Genomic DNA, 17,091 nt, shown 5'->3' on the forward strand with positions numbered 1-17,091 from the left:
TCGAACTGATGAAGTGAAGAAAACAAAATCACTTCAAGAGTTTATCAAATGGCACGTATATTGCTGATACAAATTAAGTGGGCTACTCACATTCTTTTCTAGATTAAAAGGTAATTTGTTCAAGTATATGAAGTAATCAGTATATTATACTTTTTGAATGTTTTGTTTCCTGTGCTACTGCATGGGATATTTTAAACCATGTTTATAAAACAAACATTTTCAAATTGAACTTTAAAACTTAGTGAGCTTAAAGAAATTAAAGGTATTAATGAGGTACAGTTCACGTAAAACAGCCTTTTATATTCTCTACATGTAAATTTCTGTTAAAATTAATACAGTTGAGTAGAAGTTCATGGTTTTGCCTGGCAGATTGAACGATGCCACAAGATTGCCATCTGTGTATCAGTGCCACTCATCAGTTCTTCAGACTAGTGGCCCATTAAACTAAACATAGGAGTAATTCCACTGAAGATGGCTTTCTTCAGTTAACTTCTGAGTAGCCTGGCAAAACTGCATATCCTGCTTCCCTTGCCCAGGATGGGCAAAAGTTCATTGTAGTAGACCTTGAATGACAATCGCTAATAAGTTTGTTTTATTTGGTTTTAATATAATTTAAATTTTCCTTTATTCATTTAACTGCTTTTTCTTGAGTACTCCCCATGTGCCAGGCATGTGCCCTTTCCCACAGAACTTACTCATAGTCGGAGATAAAGGCCAGTGAAGAGGCATTTGTGAAATCTGGTGTTCTCAGCTAACCCAGACGTGTTGGAGTAAGAACCAGACAGGAGATGGTAATGACCCAGACAGTTCAGTGAGAGGGGTGATCGGGTGAAGCAGGATTTTGGGATGTTGTGCCGCTAGATTTTATGGGGAAAAGAACCCTTTAAAATGGACAGCAAAACATTTGGGATAGGTGAGGGGAGGAGCTGTCAAGGAGGACACCTAGGTTTCTTGAGCAGTTGGTGGTGCCAGACTCAGGAAGAGAATCAGGTTTAAGGTTTGGGCACTTAGAAGAGGAAGAAGCATTTCGTCCAGGAGGTAGGTGTTTGAGAAGCCTATGGGCCATCTAAGTATAAGTGTTCCCTATACTCAGAACTCTTTCTTGCCCATGACACTTTTTTTCATGTGTTTTATTTTTCTTTTGTAAAATGTTTATTCATTTTTGAGAGAGAGCGTGAGCAGGGGAGGGGCAGAGAGAGAGGGGACAGAGGATCCAAAGCAGGTTCTGTGCTAGCAGCAGAGAGCCCAATGCAGGGTTCGAACTCAACGAATCATGAGATCATGTCCTGAGCTGAAGTCAGACGCTTAACCAACTGAGCCACCCAGGAGCCCCTCATGTCATTTACAGGTGACTTTTACTCCTGAATATCTGAAAGAAATTTATGTTACATTTGTGTATTTGTACAGTAAATTGAATATTGTTCTCTGATTTGCTTTTCATCTCAAAAGATTATTTATATGCATGTAATCATGTTTTTATCCAGGTTCCTCGCATTAATTTGGGTATTTAAGTAAAAACTGAAAGAAAAATTATTTTGGGGCACATGGGTGGCTCAGTCAGTTAAGCAACTCTCGATTTTGGTTCAGGCCATGATCCCATGGTTCATGGGTTCAAGCCCCACATAGGGCTCTGTGCTGACAGTGCAGAGCCTGCTTGGGATTCTCTCCCACCTTCTCTCTCTGCCCCTCCACCTCTCTCTCTCTCTCTCTCTCTCTCTCTCTGCCCGCCCCATCAAAATAAAAATAAACTTAAAAATTAAAATATTTTTGAAGAAAAGTTATGTTGCACAAATAACTAAGAAGGAACATTGGAAAAGAAAAATCTTTAACTTTAAAAGTCCACGTTATCCTTCAAATAGACATCTATTAGCCTGCTGTTGAAGCTCTGGACACATCAGGAAATTCATTGTTTCATATAATTTTGTATCTTTTATCAGTACAGTTTTTGACATTTCTAAATAAATACCAGAAGCCGACAAGATTTAACAGCAAAAATTAACTTCTGCAGCATAATTTAAAACCTTTTTTTATATGCTAAAGAATTTCTTTTCATAGAGACCAGTGAAACTTAAAATTTGCTATGTTTAATAGATTCAACTAAATCATGGCTTAGAGCTGTGGCAGTGGTCTGTGAAGACAGTTGACCATTGGAGATTGGTTAGCCATCTGTTGGCAGTGAGACTGAAGGGAGGTTGCAGAGTAAGGCAGCTCTTGAAAAATCTTCCCGAGTTAGTAAAGTAAGCAAGTTCAAGTTCTCTGCCTACCTGCTGTTTATCCAGTGCAGTAAGTATTAGAATCAAACAGCAGAGTGGAGCTATTTCTTTGGGCTGTACTTTTGTACTAGCTACTTTTTTGTCTTGTTTATGGCCTTAAACATATATAATAACAAAACTTTTAATATTTTCATTCTAATAAGATCTGTGAACTTCCTTTTCGTGTTAATTTACCCAGTCTTGAAGGTGTATGCTCGTGTTATCAAATAGAGCTTTGAAGATTTGCACTTAAGTATCTTAATTTTGCTGGAAATTTGACCTAATCAGACAGTAACTGGTTAAAAAACAAAACAAAACAAAACAAAACAAAAAAACATACACACACAACTGCAGTATAAGTAGCAAAGGGATAAATAAAATGTGTATGAAATTCCATTTCAGGTCTGTTTTTGTACTTGGTGGAAGACAACGCTGAGATATTTGAGTTTGCTTTGTGAGAGCAGCTGTTCCCACATGCTTACATGATCATTGTTCAGGAGGTGTACTCCCCATAGCTCACTTGTGAGCCAACGGATAGCCCATTTAGCAGTGGTTTTGGCAAACTCAGCAGGTCCCACTATTGGCTGATGTTACATCATTTTAGAACAAATTAATACTTACACGCCGTTTTATACCTGATTTAATACCATTAAAGTGCAAGTACTTCATTATCTTACTACTAGCCAAAGTTTGCAGTTCAGTTAATAAAATTGTTACAACTTCAATTTTTAAAACAAAGGATGAGTGCAGGGTTTAATTTTTTCTGATAAGTCAGCTAAAACTTTTTTTTTTTTTTTTTTTTAACCTGCCACCTGAGTGGCACTCCACTTACCCTGTTTTCAAAGCTAAGCAGATTTAGACTGGTTAATTCTGGCAGGCATTAATTTTCAGCTCCACATCCCTTATTCACTTTCAGTATAAACATACTGCTGTTTGACTTTAATAATATGGCTTGAGTTTATAAAAATGTAATAAGGTATTCTGTATTATGAAATGTATTATGTCTTTGAAAATGTGTTCTATGATCTGTATTTTAAAAAACAATTGAAATAGCACACTTAAGCTTACTAAAAAGTTAGGACATAGAAAAATGTGATAAGAACATATCTACTATTTATAGGATATCATGAAGATTTGTTGAAGAATTATACTGGTTATTGGAGCAGATAGAATCTATCGCTATGTGAAAATTAATTGTGTGTAATGCATTTCTTCTAGAGGATAAAATTATCTTGATAAAGTTTTAGAAAGCTAAACAAATGTGAAAACATTTTAGATGCTTTCATTTTCTTAAAAAAATAAATCTAGGGGCACCTGGGTGACTCATTCAGTTAAATGTCCAGCTCTTTCTTTTTTTTTAAGCTTATTTGAGAGAGAGAGAGTGCGCGAGCAAGCGGGGAGGGGTAGAGACAGGGAGACAGAGGATCCGAAGCAGGCTCTGTGCTGAGAGCAGAGAGCCTAACGCAGGGCTCGAACTCACAAACCATGAGATCATGACCTGAGCTGAAATCAAGTCAGATGCTTAACCGAATGAGCCACCCAGGCGACCCTAAGTGTCCAACTCTTGATCTCAGCTCAGGTCTTGATCTCAGGGTCATGAGTTCAAGCCCTGAATTGGGCTCCATGCTGGGCATGAGGCCTACTAGATAGAATCAAGATAGATAGATAGACAGACAGAAAACCCACTTCATTGACTTTGTGAGGCTTTTATTAATGTGTATTTTTTTGGTTCTGGTATACCTTTCCCCAGTAAAATATAACTATAATTTAAGAACATGATCAACTTATGTTTTTGTTAGAAAAAAAATTGTCAAGCATTTCTCTTACTGAGCCTTAAAGTAGAAATTTTTGCAAGTGTGTACTTCAGGAGGATTAGCAAAGAAAGCACTACACTATAAAGGCCAACATTTTGTAAATGTAAATTGCTAGTTTGGTACTACTTTTTTATATTATATGCAATAACCTCCCTCTGGAGCAAGGTTTAAAATGAATCAAGTCCTTGGAAAGGCTTTATTATTCATAAGAATTTAATATTACTGAACTATATAGTTAAACTGAAGCAGAAATTATTAGACCATATTTTATGTTATTAACACCCATATTCTTTAGCATCTTTCCTCTAATTTACAAACCTGATGACTGAGATCCATGTTTTACTAAGATCTGTATATACTCTTATCGCAGCTTTTAAAAAAACAAAATGTTGTCTTCTGTTTTTTTTTTTTTTCTCTATAGGAGTACCAAAATCTAATCTCTTGCACACCAGATCATTAAGGGGCCATAAAGACTGCTTTGAAAAATACCATTTGATTGCAAACCAGGATTGTCCCCGATCTAAACTTTCAAAAAGTACTTACGAAGAAGTTAAAACTCTTTTGAGTAAGAAGATAAACTGGATTGTACAGTATGCACAAAATAAGGATCTGGATTCAGATTCTGAATGTTCTAAAAATACCCAGCATCACCTGTTAAATTGCAGGCATAAGCCAGATAAAAAGTTACTCCCACAGTTTGACTCTCAAGTACCAAAGTATTCTGCAAAGTGGATAGATGCAAGCGCAGGCGGCCTCTCAAACTGTTCACAAAGAATATTGGAGCAGCGGGAAAATACAGACTTTGAGCTTGCGGTGTTGCAAGATTCAGCTGCCACTTTATGCCACAGTAGTGTATTGTGGCCTCATAGTCACAACCAGGCACAGAAAAAAGAAGAAATAATCTCTGATCCAGATGCTAACGTCCAGGCCCAGCATCCACATTACAGCAGAGAGGAATGTAAGTAAAATGGGGAGAAAAGTAAAGGTTGCAGTTTTGTTGGCTTTTCTTTTTTCTACATTTTTACATATGTGATATGTCAAGAATTTTGTTCTAGAATTATGGATTTTATAGAGTATTTAAATGACAGGTTCACCCTAGCAAAAATGAGGTGTCTTAAATTCTCCATCAGTTCTCTCAAATACTCCTTAGTATGTCCTAAAGCATTTGAATTCAGTCCCATCATCTTTTTTAATAAATTTAAAATAAATAAATTTAATAAATTAAATGTATTAAACTAAATGGAATTGACAAACAATTGGAAGTTTGAAGTTCATGTAGTTTAGAAGTACATCTTCAACCATTGGCTAACATACATTGTCGCGTTGCTCATCGCTACAAGATTAATCTACTGGGGGTGGCATTTCAAAAGCAAAAAGCTGACATTTCACTAAAGGACAAAGGTAATGTGTGCACTTATTTTAAAGTTGGGAAAAGTGACCCGTTCAGTTTTCATTTACTTCCACAAAAACTCACAGAAACTGAGATAATTCTAATTGACTTTAAGTCAAGTGATTTTAGAACTAGAAGGGACATTGGTGTATCTTTAATGCAACTTCTAAATTCTACACATGAGTTATCTAAGGTTATATAACGAGATAGATCAGTTTTTCAGACTATTTCCACAGTACTTTAGTGTTTTCCCAACTGTGGATCATAAACTATGTAGTGCTTAAGCATAATCAGCTTGATGAGTAGTGGCTTCTAGCAGTTTACCAAGTATTCTTTGGCAAAACTTTTGATTCAGGTGGAGGTGTACTGGAAGTGATGTAAAATATGTTTCTTGCTGTGAGCTGTAGTTAGAATTTGAAAATATCCTCCACACTGTAGGAGTTAATGAATAAATCCTGGAGGACGGGTGAATACTATAATGGCAGTTAAGTGAATTTTTTTTTAAATAGAATATTGTATTAGTGATGTAGACAATTTATTTTTCCAGGTTACTGTAGTAATAATTCACATATTTTCATGTTTCAGTGAATTCGATGACTCTTGGTGAGGTAAAGCAACTGAATGCAAAGCTCCGACAGGAAATACAGGGTAAAGACTCAGTGTCAATGTTTTATGCATGTGAAAATTTTGATACAGAAAATCCCTCATGACAGGACATTCTTAACTTTATCTGCATTTAAATTCGGAAAGGGGATTAGAACCCATTGGAACTTCCAGAGCAAAAGATTAAGAAAACGACTTCTTTATGAAATAAAGGGGAAATAAGTTTTTCTTTTTTAAGTAAAAATGGAGACAACTAAACCCATATCTCTTCCTAGCATATTATTATGCCAGACACTGTATGAGTGTGCTTCCTAACAGTTCCTTAAAGTTGTATTAGCCCTGTTTTGTGGAGTTTTTTAAATTATAAACAATGTCAAACACAAAAGTGGTGAGAATAGTTTAGTGAACCCCTTGACCCATCTTCACCAGCTTCAACTATCATCAAAAGCATAGCTAATTTCCCCTCATCTCTGCTCATACCCATTCCTTTCACCCCATGCCCAGCATGGATTATTTGACACAGATCCCAGACAAATTGTTTTGTCCACAAATACTCCAGGATTTTCTCTAAAAGATAATTTCTTTTAAAGGTAATCACAACCTCATTATCACACCTAAAAAAAAACAACAACAATAGCTAGTAATTCTTTAAACATCATCAAATACAACGCTAACACTAACAACAGTTAATGTTGATATTCCCCTGTTGTTCCCTTTTTTTTTTTTTTTTTAAACAACTGATTTTCATTTTGGTGAGGAAATTACACTTCAGAGACATTAAGTTGCTTACAAAGATCGTGCGTTCAGTTAGTAACAGATTAAGGATTATATAACCCCTGCCTTAACTCCATGGCCAGTGGTCTTAATCACACATCAGCTGAGAATAATAAAATAGTAACAATAATAATAGTAATAGCAACTTCTGTTTATCAAGTGCTTCTTCTGTGGAATGTACTTTATAGTATGACCTCATTTAATCCTCACAGTAGCCCTGTGAATTGCTTAGTATTGATACCAAGATTATACATAAGAGGAAATTAAAGCGTGTAGTTTTAGTCACTTGCCTGAGACTTATAAAAGTGTAGGAACAAGAATTCAAAAATGTAGGTAGTCTGAATCCAAAACCTCTTAAGAGGTGTTTCCAGACCTGAGTATTAATGGTCACTTCCTGTCCCATAAGTCATAAATGAACCTATTTATATATTCATCCACCTTTTAAATCTTTACAGAAGTTTTTGAAGAGTTAACACACCAAGTGCAAGAAAAAGATTCTTTGGCCTCAGAGCTCCACGTCCGCCACGTTGCCATCGAACAGCTCCTCAAGAACTATTCCAAGTTACCATGTCTGCAAGTGGGGCGAACAGGAACAAAGTCACACCTACCCATAAACAACTAAACCAGACTTAACATTTCCTTCCTCGGCCCTCCTGCCCCTATCATGTACTGGTCTGCCAGGCATGATAACTTTAAAGAAGTTGAAGAAAGTTATTGGTCCCATTTTTTTATGGTCCTTAAATTTGCAAAGCTGAAGGCAGTATTTAACATCTTTGTCAAATAAAGCAGATCATTACACTCTAGTCTTCTAGGATTAATCATTTTGGTTCATTTTGGGAATCTTTCTTCCCATTATTACTAAATGGCCCTCCCTAACTTACCACATGTGACTACTGTTACAGTGTGACTTGATTAAACATTTTAATGCAATTCACCTGTCAAAACAATAGAAAATTAAACTCCTTAGATTAGTCTGAACTACTAAAGATAACTTTTAAGAGGGAAATGGAATTCATAATACACCTCTTATTTATTATGAGCAATATTTTAATATGAAAGTTTTATATATATAAATGCTATTTTAGGTACCTTTCCATTCTCTTTATAAATGTGTATTTGAATGCCTCTGTATATTATATTTACACTTTTCCTGTGTGAATACGTTCACTCATATTTCAGATCACTGCATTTTATTCTCTTAATATACTCTTTTTACTATTGTTTTCCAAAGATAAATGTATTTTGAAGTAGAAATCTATCTAGTTGAATTGTTTTGACTTCTAATAACTCTTAGGAAAGAGGAATTAATAACTTTTTAAAGCAAATATCCAAGAAAAAAGTACATTATTTTTTTCTAACAAAAGCAGTTCTGAGTTTGTTCAGAAAGAAAATGCTAATCTAGTTTTCATATGTCAGCTTGTCTCTATAAAAGTAAAAGCCTGTTATATTTCATTATTACTTCCATTCTAATGACTTTGATGTGTTAGAATTTGGACAGAGTAAGTCACGCCTCACTTCCAAGTCCAGTGTAACATCTGTCAAATTGAATATGCTGCGAAATTGTTATCCTATCTTTAAAAAAAAAACTTAAAAATTCTTCTGTGTGCTACTTCAGACATAGGTTCAAGAGTCCTTAAACTGTCCAAATTCTCTTGTCAATATTACTGACCTGAAAAAAGCATTATGAGGTGTTTTTCTAAACTTTAGAACTTAAAGAGAAAGAGAAGACTGCTTGACACAGGAAAACAAAACTCTAATTCAAAAAAATAAGCCCATTTTAAAAGGATATTCTTGTAAGTTGCCTGTGATGTTTCCAAAGAATTCTGAACTAGTATGTCGTCTCAGACAGCTAGGTAAGTTTTATAACAGTGTGTTACAGAGTAAAAGCTATAACCAATACAGAATTAAAATGGGCTCTAAATTCTGTTTTGTGTTGGTGCTTAGAATATATTTATGAGGTAAAATCTTTGCTTGAAAGAATCTACAGAAAAGCCCATTAACTTGGCGGCTTCATGCATAAAGATATGAATGACTTCTATTTTAAATTTGGCAGCCTGCTCTGGCTTGGGTCAGTTTAGTCTGAACACAAACAGTATTTGACTAAGCAAAGAAACGCCTCAGTCTAGTAGAAAACAATTTTTTGTAATACTAACGTGTTAAATTTGCCTGAGAGTATTAATTGATATCTCAATTGATTTCATTTTGTTTTCTTTTAAGTCTGACATAACTGCTTTTCAGAGGGAGCTTTTGAAAAATACTTTGAATTTCTCTCAGTTTTTCGAGGCATCCAAAATGAATTTGAAATCCAGGGAGTGTGGGGATACATTGCCTTAGTTTTGATAAGCTTTAAACTGAACGTGTGCAATATCAAAATCTTTATAAATTTACAAGTTAAATAAAGACATTTCCGGATGATGCCAGTAAATACCTTAGTAAGTGCTTAGTTGTTAGGTCACATTTTTTTAATTTGACTTTACTCTTTTTTGGCATAATTCATCAAGAATGTTTCCAGCCAGTGTGCTTGCACACATTTGTGCTTCTATTTAGATCACTTAGGGACAGTCATAAAAGTTTGGGATGTGTTGCATTTGATATCAGTAGTAGCCTATTTCCAGAGGATGAGCCATATGGTGCGGTCCTAAATGCAACAGTGTTAATCCAAAGAAAAGTGTTTGCTTTGTTTTTGGCAAATATGTAGCTTTACTAATGAGTTTGGAACAATTGGGTGGGATTGTGCATGTACTAAGTGAGGTCTTAACTGAGGATTCTGATTTATTTCATTTAGATATTTCTACCTAAGCTCTTCAAAGGAAAGGTGCTGTAAACAATCTGCGGTGCTGGTACTCATATTAGTACTTTATTTGAATGAATACTGTAGTGAAAGAATTTTTCTTGAAGGACTTTGCACAATAGTTTATCCAACCATTTGGTAAACTTTGATTCCTTTGTTAGTTTTCTTGATTGAATGAAGATGTAGTTACTGTATATGCTAAAAGGAGGAGAAGGGACAGAGTTGAGTTCTGAGAGAATATGAAATACTACAAATATTGTTACCATCCTTGGCTATTCTTCTGTACAGTTGTTAGTACTTTTTGAGGAAGTTTAGAAGAAAATCTCATATATACCATCAGTTTCAAAAATGGCAAAAGGGAGAAGACCGCCAATCTAACATTTCCAGAGCTTATATTATTAAGGGGAGTGAAATAAAACTAATGTTTTTTTCATGTTAGATTTCATAATTTTAGACAAATTGGATGGAGTTTTAAAAATCAACTTGAAGTCCAAAGTGATTTTGACCACACGAGATTGTTCACATTAGAGATTAAAGTTTTCAAATTTGTTCAGACTTTTAATTAAGGTAAAAATCTATTTTAATATCCAAACATTTAATATCCAAATTTAATCCTAATTTAATATCCAAATTAGTCTTTCCTTTTTTTTTTAAGAAAAAAAAGGTATGCACTTAGGACATCACTTAGGTGATACAACAAAATAGTGTTTCATTCCATTATGTAGTTCTTAAATGTTGGAGCAAAGAAATGTTCTTAGTTTTTCAAATTTATGCGCAATTCACCACAAAGTGCCCATTTTTACATACACTTGAGAATTATTTTTAAAATAATAAGTTCATGTTGGGAAGTGATTTCAAAAATATAGTCAAAATATATTTTATTGGCGTCTTGACAGGCATCTTGAGATTTCCTGGGGTTTTCATCTGACCACATTGTTTAACACTGAAAATGGTTTAAAGTGCTTTCTTTTCTCGTTTAGATATTTTTTACCTTGGCATTTACGCTGTTGAGACTTGTCAGTTTTTGCTAGGATTTTTTTAATTAATTCTTGAGGATCTATTTGTGTTAATGTTTACCAGTTTTGCTTTTACTTTGTTTTGTATTAATGTTATAAAATTCAATTTAAAATGTATACGCTCTAAATTTAAGTAAGAACTATTAAAGAATAAATTATTTGTATCGCTTAGAAGGAGGTTCAGTTGGTGACCATAAAATTGTGACATAAAAGTTTTCAAATGGGACAGTGTAAAGGTCTAATAGTGTTTCTTTTTTTCTGATTTACTGACAGATATTGCTTATACTGAAGTAAGATATCTGAGTATTTTTAAGTACTTAATAAAAAGTTTAGTACTCTACAATTTTTTTAATTTAATTTTAATTTTAATTGTGTTATTAACTTCAGGTTGGTGGGAATAATTATGGAGGAAATTTGTGGTGAGAATCAGTGAGAGATAAAATCTTCAAAAGGTTATTCTTGCCATGTTAAGTTTTGTGGTGGTAGCATGGGAAAGAGGTTATTTACCAGAATAATAAGGTAATAGAGCTCCAGCACAAGGAAAGGTACCTTGGAGGAGGGCTCTAGTACTGTGGAATAAGTCCCACATCTCAGTATTTCCATTCACTTCATCCCTTCCTAATTGCCCTTATTATAGAATTTAGTCTAACGTATTACACAACTTGGTCATCTTGCTATGAACCAATCATAGCAAGTCTCTAGCATTAGATTTTTTTTAGCACCTAGCTTGTAACCTACTTTTCCCTATTCTTTTTGGTTTAAAAAGAGTCCAGCCTACGAATGCATTTTAGTAATACTGAATTAGTACACAATTTTAAGCTTACCAAAGTAAAACAAAAAAATCATGAAGATGAGTATTCCCCACCCCGCTAAATTGTTAGTTGAACTTTCCTCAGCTGCACACACAGCAAAGGGAATTTTAGCAAATGTGTGTTTCTTTTTTCAAACTTGTGTAGAATGTTTATTTCCGTCTGCTGCCTCCAAAAGAGGCACTTTACAAAGTATTCAGTAGTGACTTCTGTTTAAATGCTGCCATCCCTACTTTTATAGTCCGTATGTGTGTGTTAACCTTGTTTTAAAGTAGCATATACTACGATCATTGAACTTATCTCTCTTTGCTGTTAGAAATTTATTTTACAAAATTGTGCTAGGGTCTTTGGGAAAAGAAAATGAAACTACTGGCAAAAAACAAGTTGGTTTTAAGAGGGTTTCAGACATTACTGGCTATTTTTTCTTTTAAAACTGCAATAATTTATATATTTGTATTGTTCTGCTTTGGAACTGTAACTGCATATGCTTGTCTATTTTTAATTTTACAACAATAAAATAAATATTTTGTTATCTGTTAGCTTCAGTGGATTTTTTTTTAATACTTATTTATTTTGAGAGAGACAGAGAGTGCAAACAGGGGAGGGGCAGAGAGAGAAAGAGAGAGAGCAAATCCCAAGCAGGCTCCGTGCTGTCAGTGCAGAGCCCAATGCGGGGCTCTATCCCCCATGAATCGAACCATGAGATCATGACCTAGGCCAAAATCAAGAGTCAGGTTTAACCGACTGGGCCACCCAGTGGATATTTTTAAGTGTACTTTCTTTTTCTTTCCTTAAATGGATGACCTATATGAAGCGTTTTGTTTTGCAGGCTTAGGGAGTCTATACTTAACAATCATCTTCTAGCAATTTATCTTAATTTTTTGTGAGAATCTCTTTGAGAGTTAATATTCCCTCTGTATCAAGAGCCCAGAAACAGGAAATAAGATTCTTGTGGCTTACTGGGTGTCTGTGCAACTTTTTAAATTGGAGTGTACTTTGCATACAATAAATACACAGGTTTTAAGAGTGGTATTTGAGTTTTAGCAAAGGTACACAACTGTGTAACCATCAACCTTTGTGACCCTTTCCAGTCGTCTTAACTCCCCATTTCCCCTCCACTGTTCTGACTTCCATCACTGTAATTTGCATTTGGCTATATTAGGACTTTACATAAATGTTACACAGGATGTACTGTACTCATTTGCCTTTGGCTTTTTTCATGCAACCGGATGCTTTGAAATTTCTTCCATATTAACAAAAAGATCACTAATTTGTGCCCTCTTTTTTTTTCTTCTGACCAGTATTCTATTATTGTATGAATGTATTGTAAATTGTTTATCCATTCACCTGTAATGGACATTTTAATTGTTTCCAGTATGGGATTAATATGAATAAAGCTGTTGTGAATATTTTTAAATTGGCTTTTAAAATAATATTAAAATAGAAATTAAAGTATTCAAGGTCATTAATTGTGGTTAGCATTATTAATCCAAATATTCACAAATTACAATTTTTCCCCACAAATGATTTTTAAAGTAATGTATATGCTTTCGCGATAATTTATTTATTTTTAAATTTTTTTATTTTAATGTTTATTCTTGAAGGAGAGAGAGACAGAGCGTGAGTAGGGGAGAGGCAGAGAGAGAGGGAGACACAGAATCTGAAACAGGCTCCAGGCTCTGAGCCGTCAGGACAGAGCCCGATGCATGGCTTGAATTCACAGAGTGTGAGATCATGACCCGAGCCAAAGTCAGACACCCAACTGACTGAGTCACCCAGGCGCCCCTGCTTTTGTGGTAATTTAAAACTAGGAAACAAGGACAGTTGTACAAAAAAGATCAGAGGCAGAATACAAAACAAGGGATGTTTGAGAACTGAAACATTTAACAGGTTGCTAAGAGAATAGTAATCATCCTTGAAGGTCTTTTCAATGTCTAACAGTCTAAGTCAGACCACTTTGTTTTCCAGAAGAGGCAAGTGAAGATCAATGGAGTCTGGTTTGGAGAAAATACTGGAAAGAGCATGAGACCACAAGTGAAATTGCTGTCTTGTTTTAGCTTTAACTACTTTGTGATGTTAAGGGAAATTCATCACTTAACTTTTCTAAGCCTGAATTCACCAAGCTAGAGCAAATAGTTGGTAGAATGCAAGCTTAGTGCCCCTTTCCAACCTTTGTTCCTGCCCAGTTGCCAAGCCTTCTTGGGAATTTTAAAACTAATAAAATTTGTTCTCCGTCATCTTTAAATGTCATGATAGGGCCTGGAATTCTTTGCAGGTAATTTAGAGCCTAGCAAGTAGGTGTGCATGTGTTGGACAGAACAGAGGGAGAGCAGCAATCAGAATAATATCCTTTCTATATCATTTATATATTGGATTCTGAGTATTAGTAAAAGGTTTCACTTTTGGTATCTGATCTAGATCATGTCTTAGATCATTACTATCTTAAATTACACATGACTCATAAGTTTATATCAATGGATCTCTCTCTCTCTCTCTCATTCGTGCTCCGTTTGAATTCCATTCCAGTGTTCAAATGGCACAAACCACCTTGACTTCTAGAAGCAAAAACTTAATCCCAACCTCTCTTACATCTGGGACACCCCACTCTGACTGGCAAAGCAAAGAAACTGGGTAGGAAAGGTCCATGTTGAGAGCAGCAATGTCCCTCAAGAGGACAAACATCCTACGTCCAGTATCCAGTGGGGCAACAGGTAAGCTCCTGGCATCTGGTGTTGAGCAGCCATTGCTCTGTGTAAATCTGGTCATGAATCTTGAACATTTTGTTCCTTCTGGTTTCCAAGCCTTTTGCGTGATCTCTGCCCATTGAATAAGTTCCTTTTCAGCCTAAGTGAAGTGATTGCTTTCTCTGGTTTGCAACTGAGAACTCAGTTACTCACTTCATGCACTGGGTCCATGTCCAATGTTCTTCTGCTCTGAAATCTTAACAACATTCGTTTCTAAAAGTGAACTGAACGCCTTCAGGACCACAAGGTCTGCCTGCTGGGTTAGCTGAATCTGATGGGAAAATTTTGAAGAGAAAGTAAACCTTTTGGTAATGTGGGTGTCTTTTCCAATTAAACATTTTCATTGTTCGCACTTGGGGTGACTTTGGAGAACTTCTCACTGCCCTCCACTGATGACTGAAAGTGCTTACGGTTTGTATCTACCAGGATCTTGGAAGAGGTGATCTAATAGAAACTAATAGAAAGAGTGTTGGTCATAATTTTAGCTCAGGGCTTTGCCTGTGTTCTCCCTGGAAATAATGACCTTTAGCCCAGTAAGCATCTATAGAATGAATGAGTGAATGAGACTTCATAGGCAACACTAGGATTGCATGCCCTCTAGAAGTAAATCAGTTACCAAAACAATGCCTAAGGCATTCATCCAGTGATTGAATACACCTCTCCTCGTATCCCACTTTTCACACCTTCATGACTATTTCAGGACTTTGATAACTCACATTCGTTCTGTCTCTATTTCTTCTCCAAAATGCTGGTTCTGAGTTTCATGGAACATAACATCACGCGGCTGCACCTCCAGTGCTTCTGAATCAATAGGTCAGGGGTGGGACTTATGAATTTTTGTCGAACAAACTCCCAGGTGATGCTGATGCTGCTGGTCTACAGAGCACTTTGCAAACCACTGCTCTAAACCATCAACTGCCCCAGAGTTTACTTCCCACAAGATGTAATACTACTACTTCCCTGCGCAGTCTTTTCTAGATTACCATTGCTCGTGTAATCAAAACGAATCCTCAGAGCTCAGCATTAAAAGCCTTCACCACTTGGCTCCTGCCTATTTTCCATTTAAATTTTGTCATCAAACTGAGACTTTTATGTGCCAGGAATTCTAACATGCCCCGTAGGCTTTGGGTCCAAAGGATACAAAAGCCAATAAGGTTTTATTGGTCAACTGAAAAGGATTACACACCAAGTTTAAGTCAATAAGGACTGAAAAGTGTCCATCGGATTTAGCAACCAAAAATTCAATAAGAAGTGTTTTAATGGACCTATGGGAGAAAAAAGTAGAGCACGATGAATTGAAGTGTGGGTAAAGCGGTAGCATAGTGGAACTGGGGTGTGATCTCTAAGAATTTTAACGATAAATGAAGGTGAAGTCAGAATGTGGTTGTGCTTTTTAAGTTGAGAAGTACTTTATCATGAGTAAATACTAAGAGGACAGATTAGTGGAAAGGCTACAGATGGAGAAGTAGCCATAATCAAAGGAGTAGAGTACTGAAGAGGCAGAACAGGCTAGCATATCTAGAACAGGTTGTCTTTGAAGAAGTTTAGGATCGTCTCAGGCTTTCACATCGGAGAGAAGATAAAACTGCAGATGCACGTGTTCGAGGGAGATTCATTGAAGAGTAAGTTGAAAAAGCCCCTATGTGGCCAATTCTATTTTCTCTGAGAGAAAAGAAAAAGATGATGGGGTCAGAGGCTCAGGAGAAATGGTGAAGTGCTAAACAGCTGCTTTCTCAGGCGTGAGAGAGATCCTGGCTACCGGAGGCAAGGTTGCCAGACTGTTTAGAAAAGGTGGAAACTGAGGTCTATGACTCGCCATTGATTGAATTTCTCAATTTGCATTCAGATTTTGTTGCTGTAAATACATACAGAGTAGGAATATTTTTGCAATTATAAACTCAGCTGAAAGCACTGCTGAAAATACAATCTGAAACTCAGATAACATTGTGACTCAAAAACAAAATTCACAAAAACCCTACCCACTAGATAAAATTCCAAACGTGGGGGGAAATGAGAAATTTGAAAAGTTACTGCAAATAGTGTGTAGCAGAAAAAATGAACTCTGTAGCTTTGACTTAAGCAATCATTTTCAAGCAATTATTTTTGTTTGAAGAGTGGATTAAGACTCTGTTGTCTAGGTCGGTTGGTGTCAAGCTTCAGCATAGAAGTGGGAAGTATCTACCCTAGATAAAAAGCAGTTTAGAAGAAGCTAGTAGGGATACAGAGTGTGGAGGAAAGACAAGGCCTAGCTAAACACAGTTTCAGATCTGCAACTTCAAAGCCAAGAAAAGGCAACGTGAAGGAGAAGGGCTCTTCTAGGGAAAAAGAGGCAACTGAATGGAAAGTGGTAAAGGCAGAAGAGGAAGTTGTAATGAGGAAGGCATTGCTAAACTGACATTCGAGAACTTAGGTTCTGACCCTCTTCTGTCACTGCTGGGCACCACTCTAACTCTCTTAGGCTCTGTGTTCTCATCTGTAAAGGGTGGCATTGAACTCGGTGATCTTCAGGGGAACTGCCAGCTCATATCCTAAAAGGATCATGAATTTTAAGAAGCCTGCAATGGAAAATCTCCCTAGCCCCGGCATGAACAGCAGAACTGAGCTGAAAAGAATATAAAGGAAGTGTGGTTTCATTTAAGAAGAAACTGTGAGGTGCTTTTACAGCAAGATAGTTGTATGATCATCTGTGACAGAAGAGAAAAGATAGCAGAATCAACCTGGCTCATAAACAGCTATACAGTTCTCTATGTATTGTCTGTAGAAAGAAAAAAAAAACTAAGTCTTGACACCTTATTACTGTCCCACATTTTTTTTTTTTTTTTTTTTATCAAGGAAAAGTATTTCTCTTAGGAGTAACAATGGGATGATTCTGTTACACAGTCAGAAGTTGGGTCATCT

The 17,091-nt window shown here is 35.9% G+C and overlaps 1 protein-coding gene across 2 annotated transcripts in view; it reads left to right on the forward strand.

The window, feature by feature from the left end:
* Positions 1 to 11,988, forward strand: part of CC2H21orf91 (chromosome C2 C21orf91 homolog) — a 32,196-nt gene extending 20,208 nt beyond the window's left edge. The window contains exons 3-5 of one of the 2 annotated variants that reach the window (XM_053221832.1): positions 4,488 to 5,024; positions 6,042 to 6,104; positions 7,289 to 11,988. In XM_053221832.1, coding sequence (XP_053077807.1) covers positions 4,488 to 5,024; positions 6,042 to 6,104; positions 7,289 to 7,455 — 767 coding nt within the window. In that variant the 3' untranslated portion in view covers positions 7,456 to 11,988. The remainder of the gene's footprint in view (positions 1 to 4,487; positions 5,025 to 6,041; positions 6,105 to 7,288) is intronic. The other variant, XM_053221833.1, reaches the window with a different exon arrangement.
* The last annotated feature ends 5,103 nt before the right edge of the window (positions 11,989 to 17,091 follow it).

The sequence above is a fragment of the Acinonyx jubatus genome, chromosome C2 (genome assembly GCF_027475565.1).
Source record: "Acinonyx jubatus isolate Ajub_Pintada_27869175 chromosome C2, VMU_Ajub_asm_v1.0, whole genome shotgun sequence".
In the NCBI taxonomy this organism is placed as follows: domain Eukaryota; kingdom Metazoa; phylum Chordata; class Mammalia; order Carnivora; family Felidae; genus Acinonyx; species Acinonyx jubatus.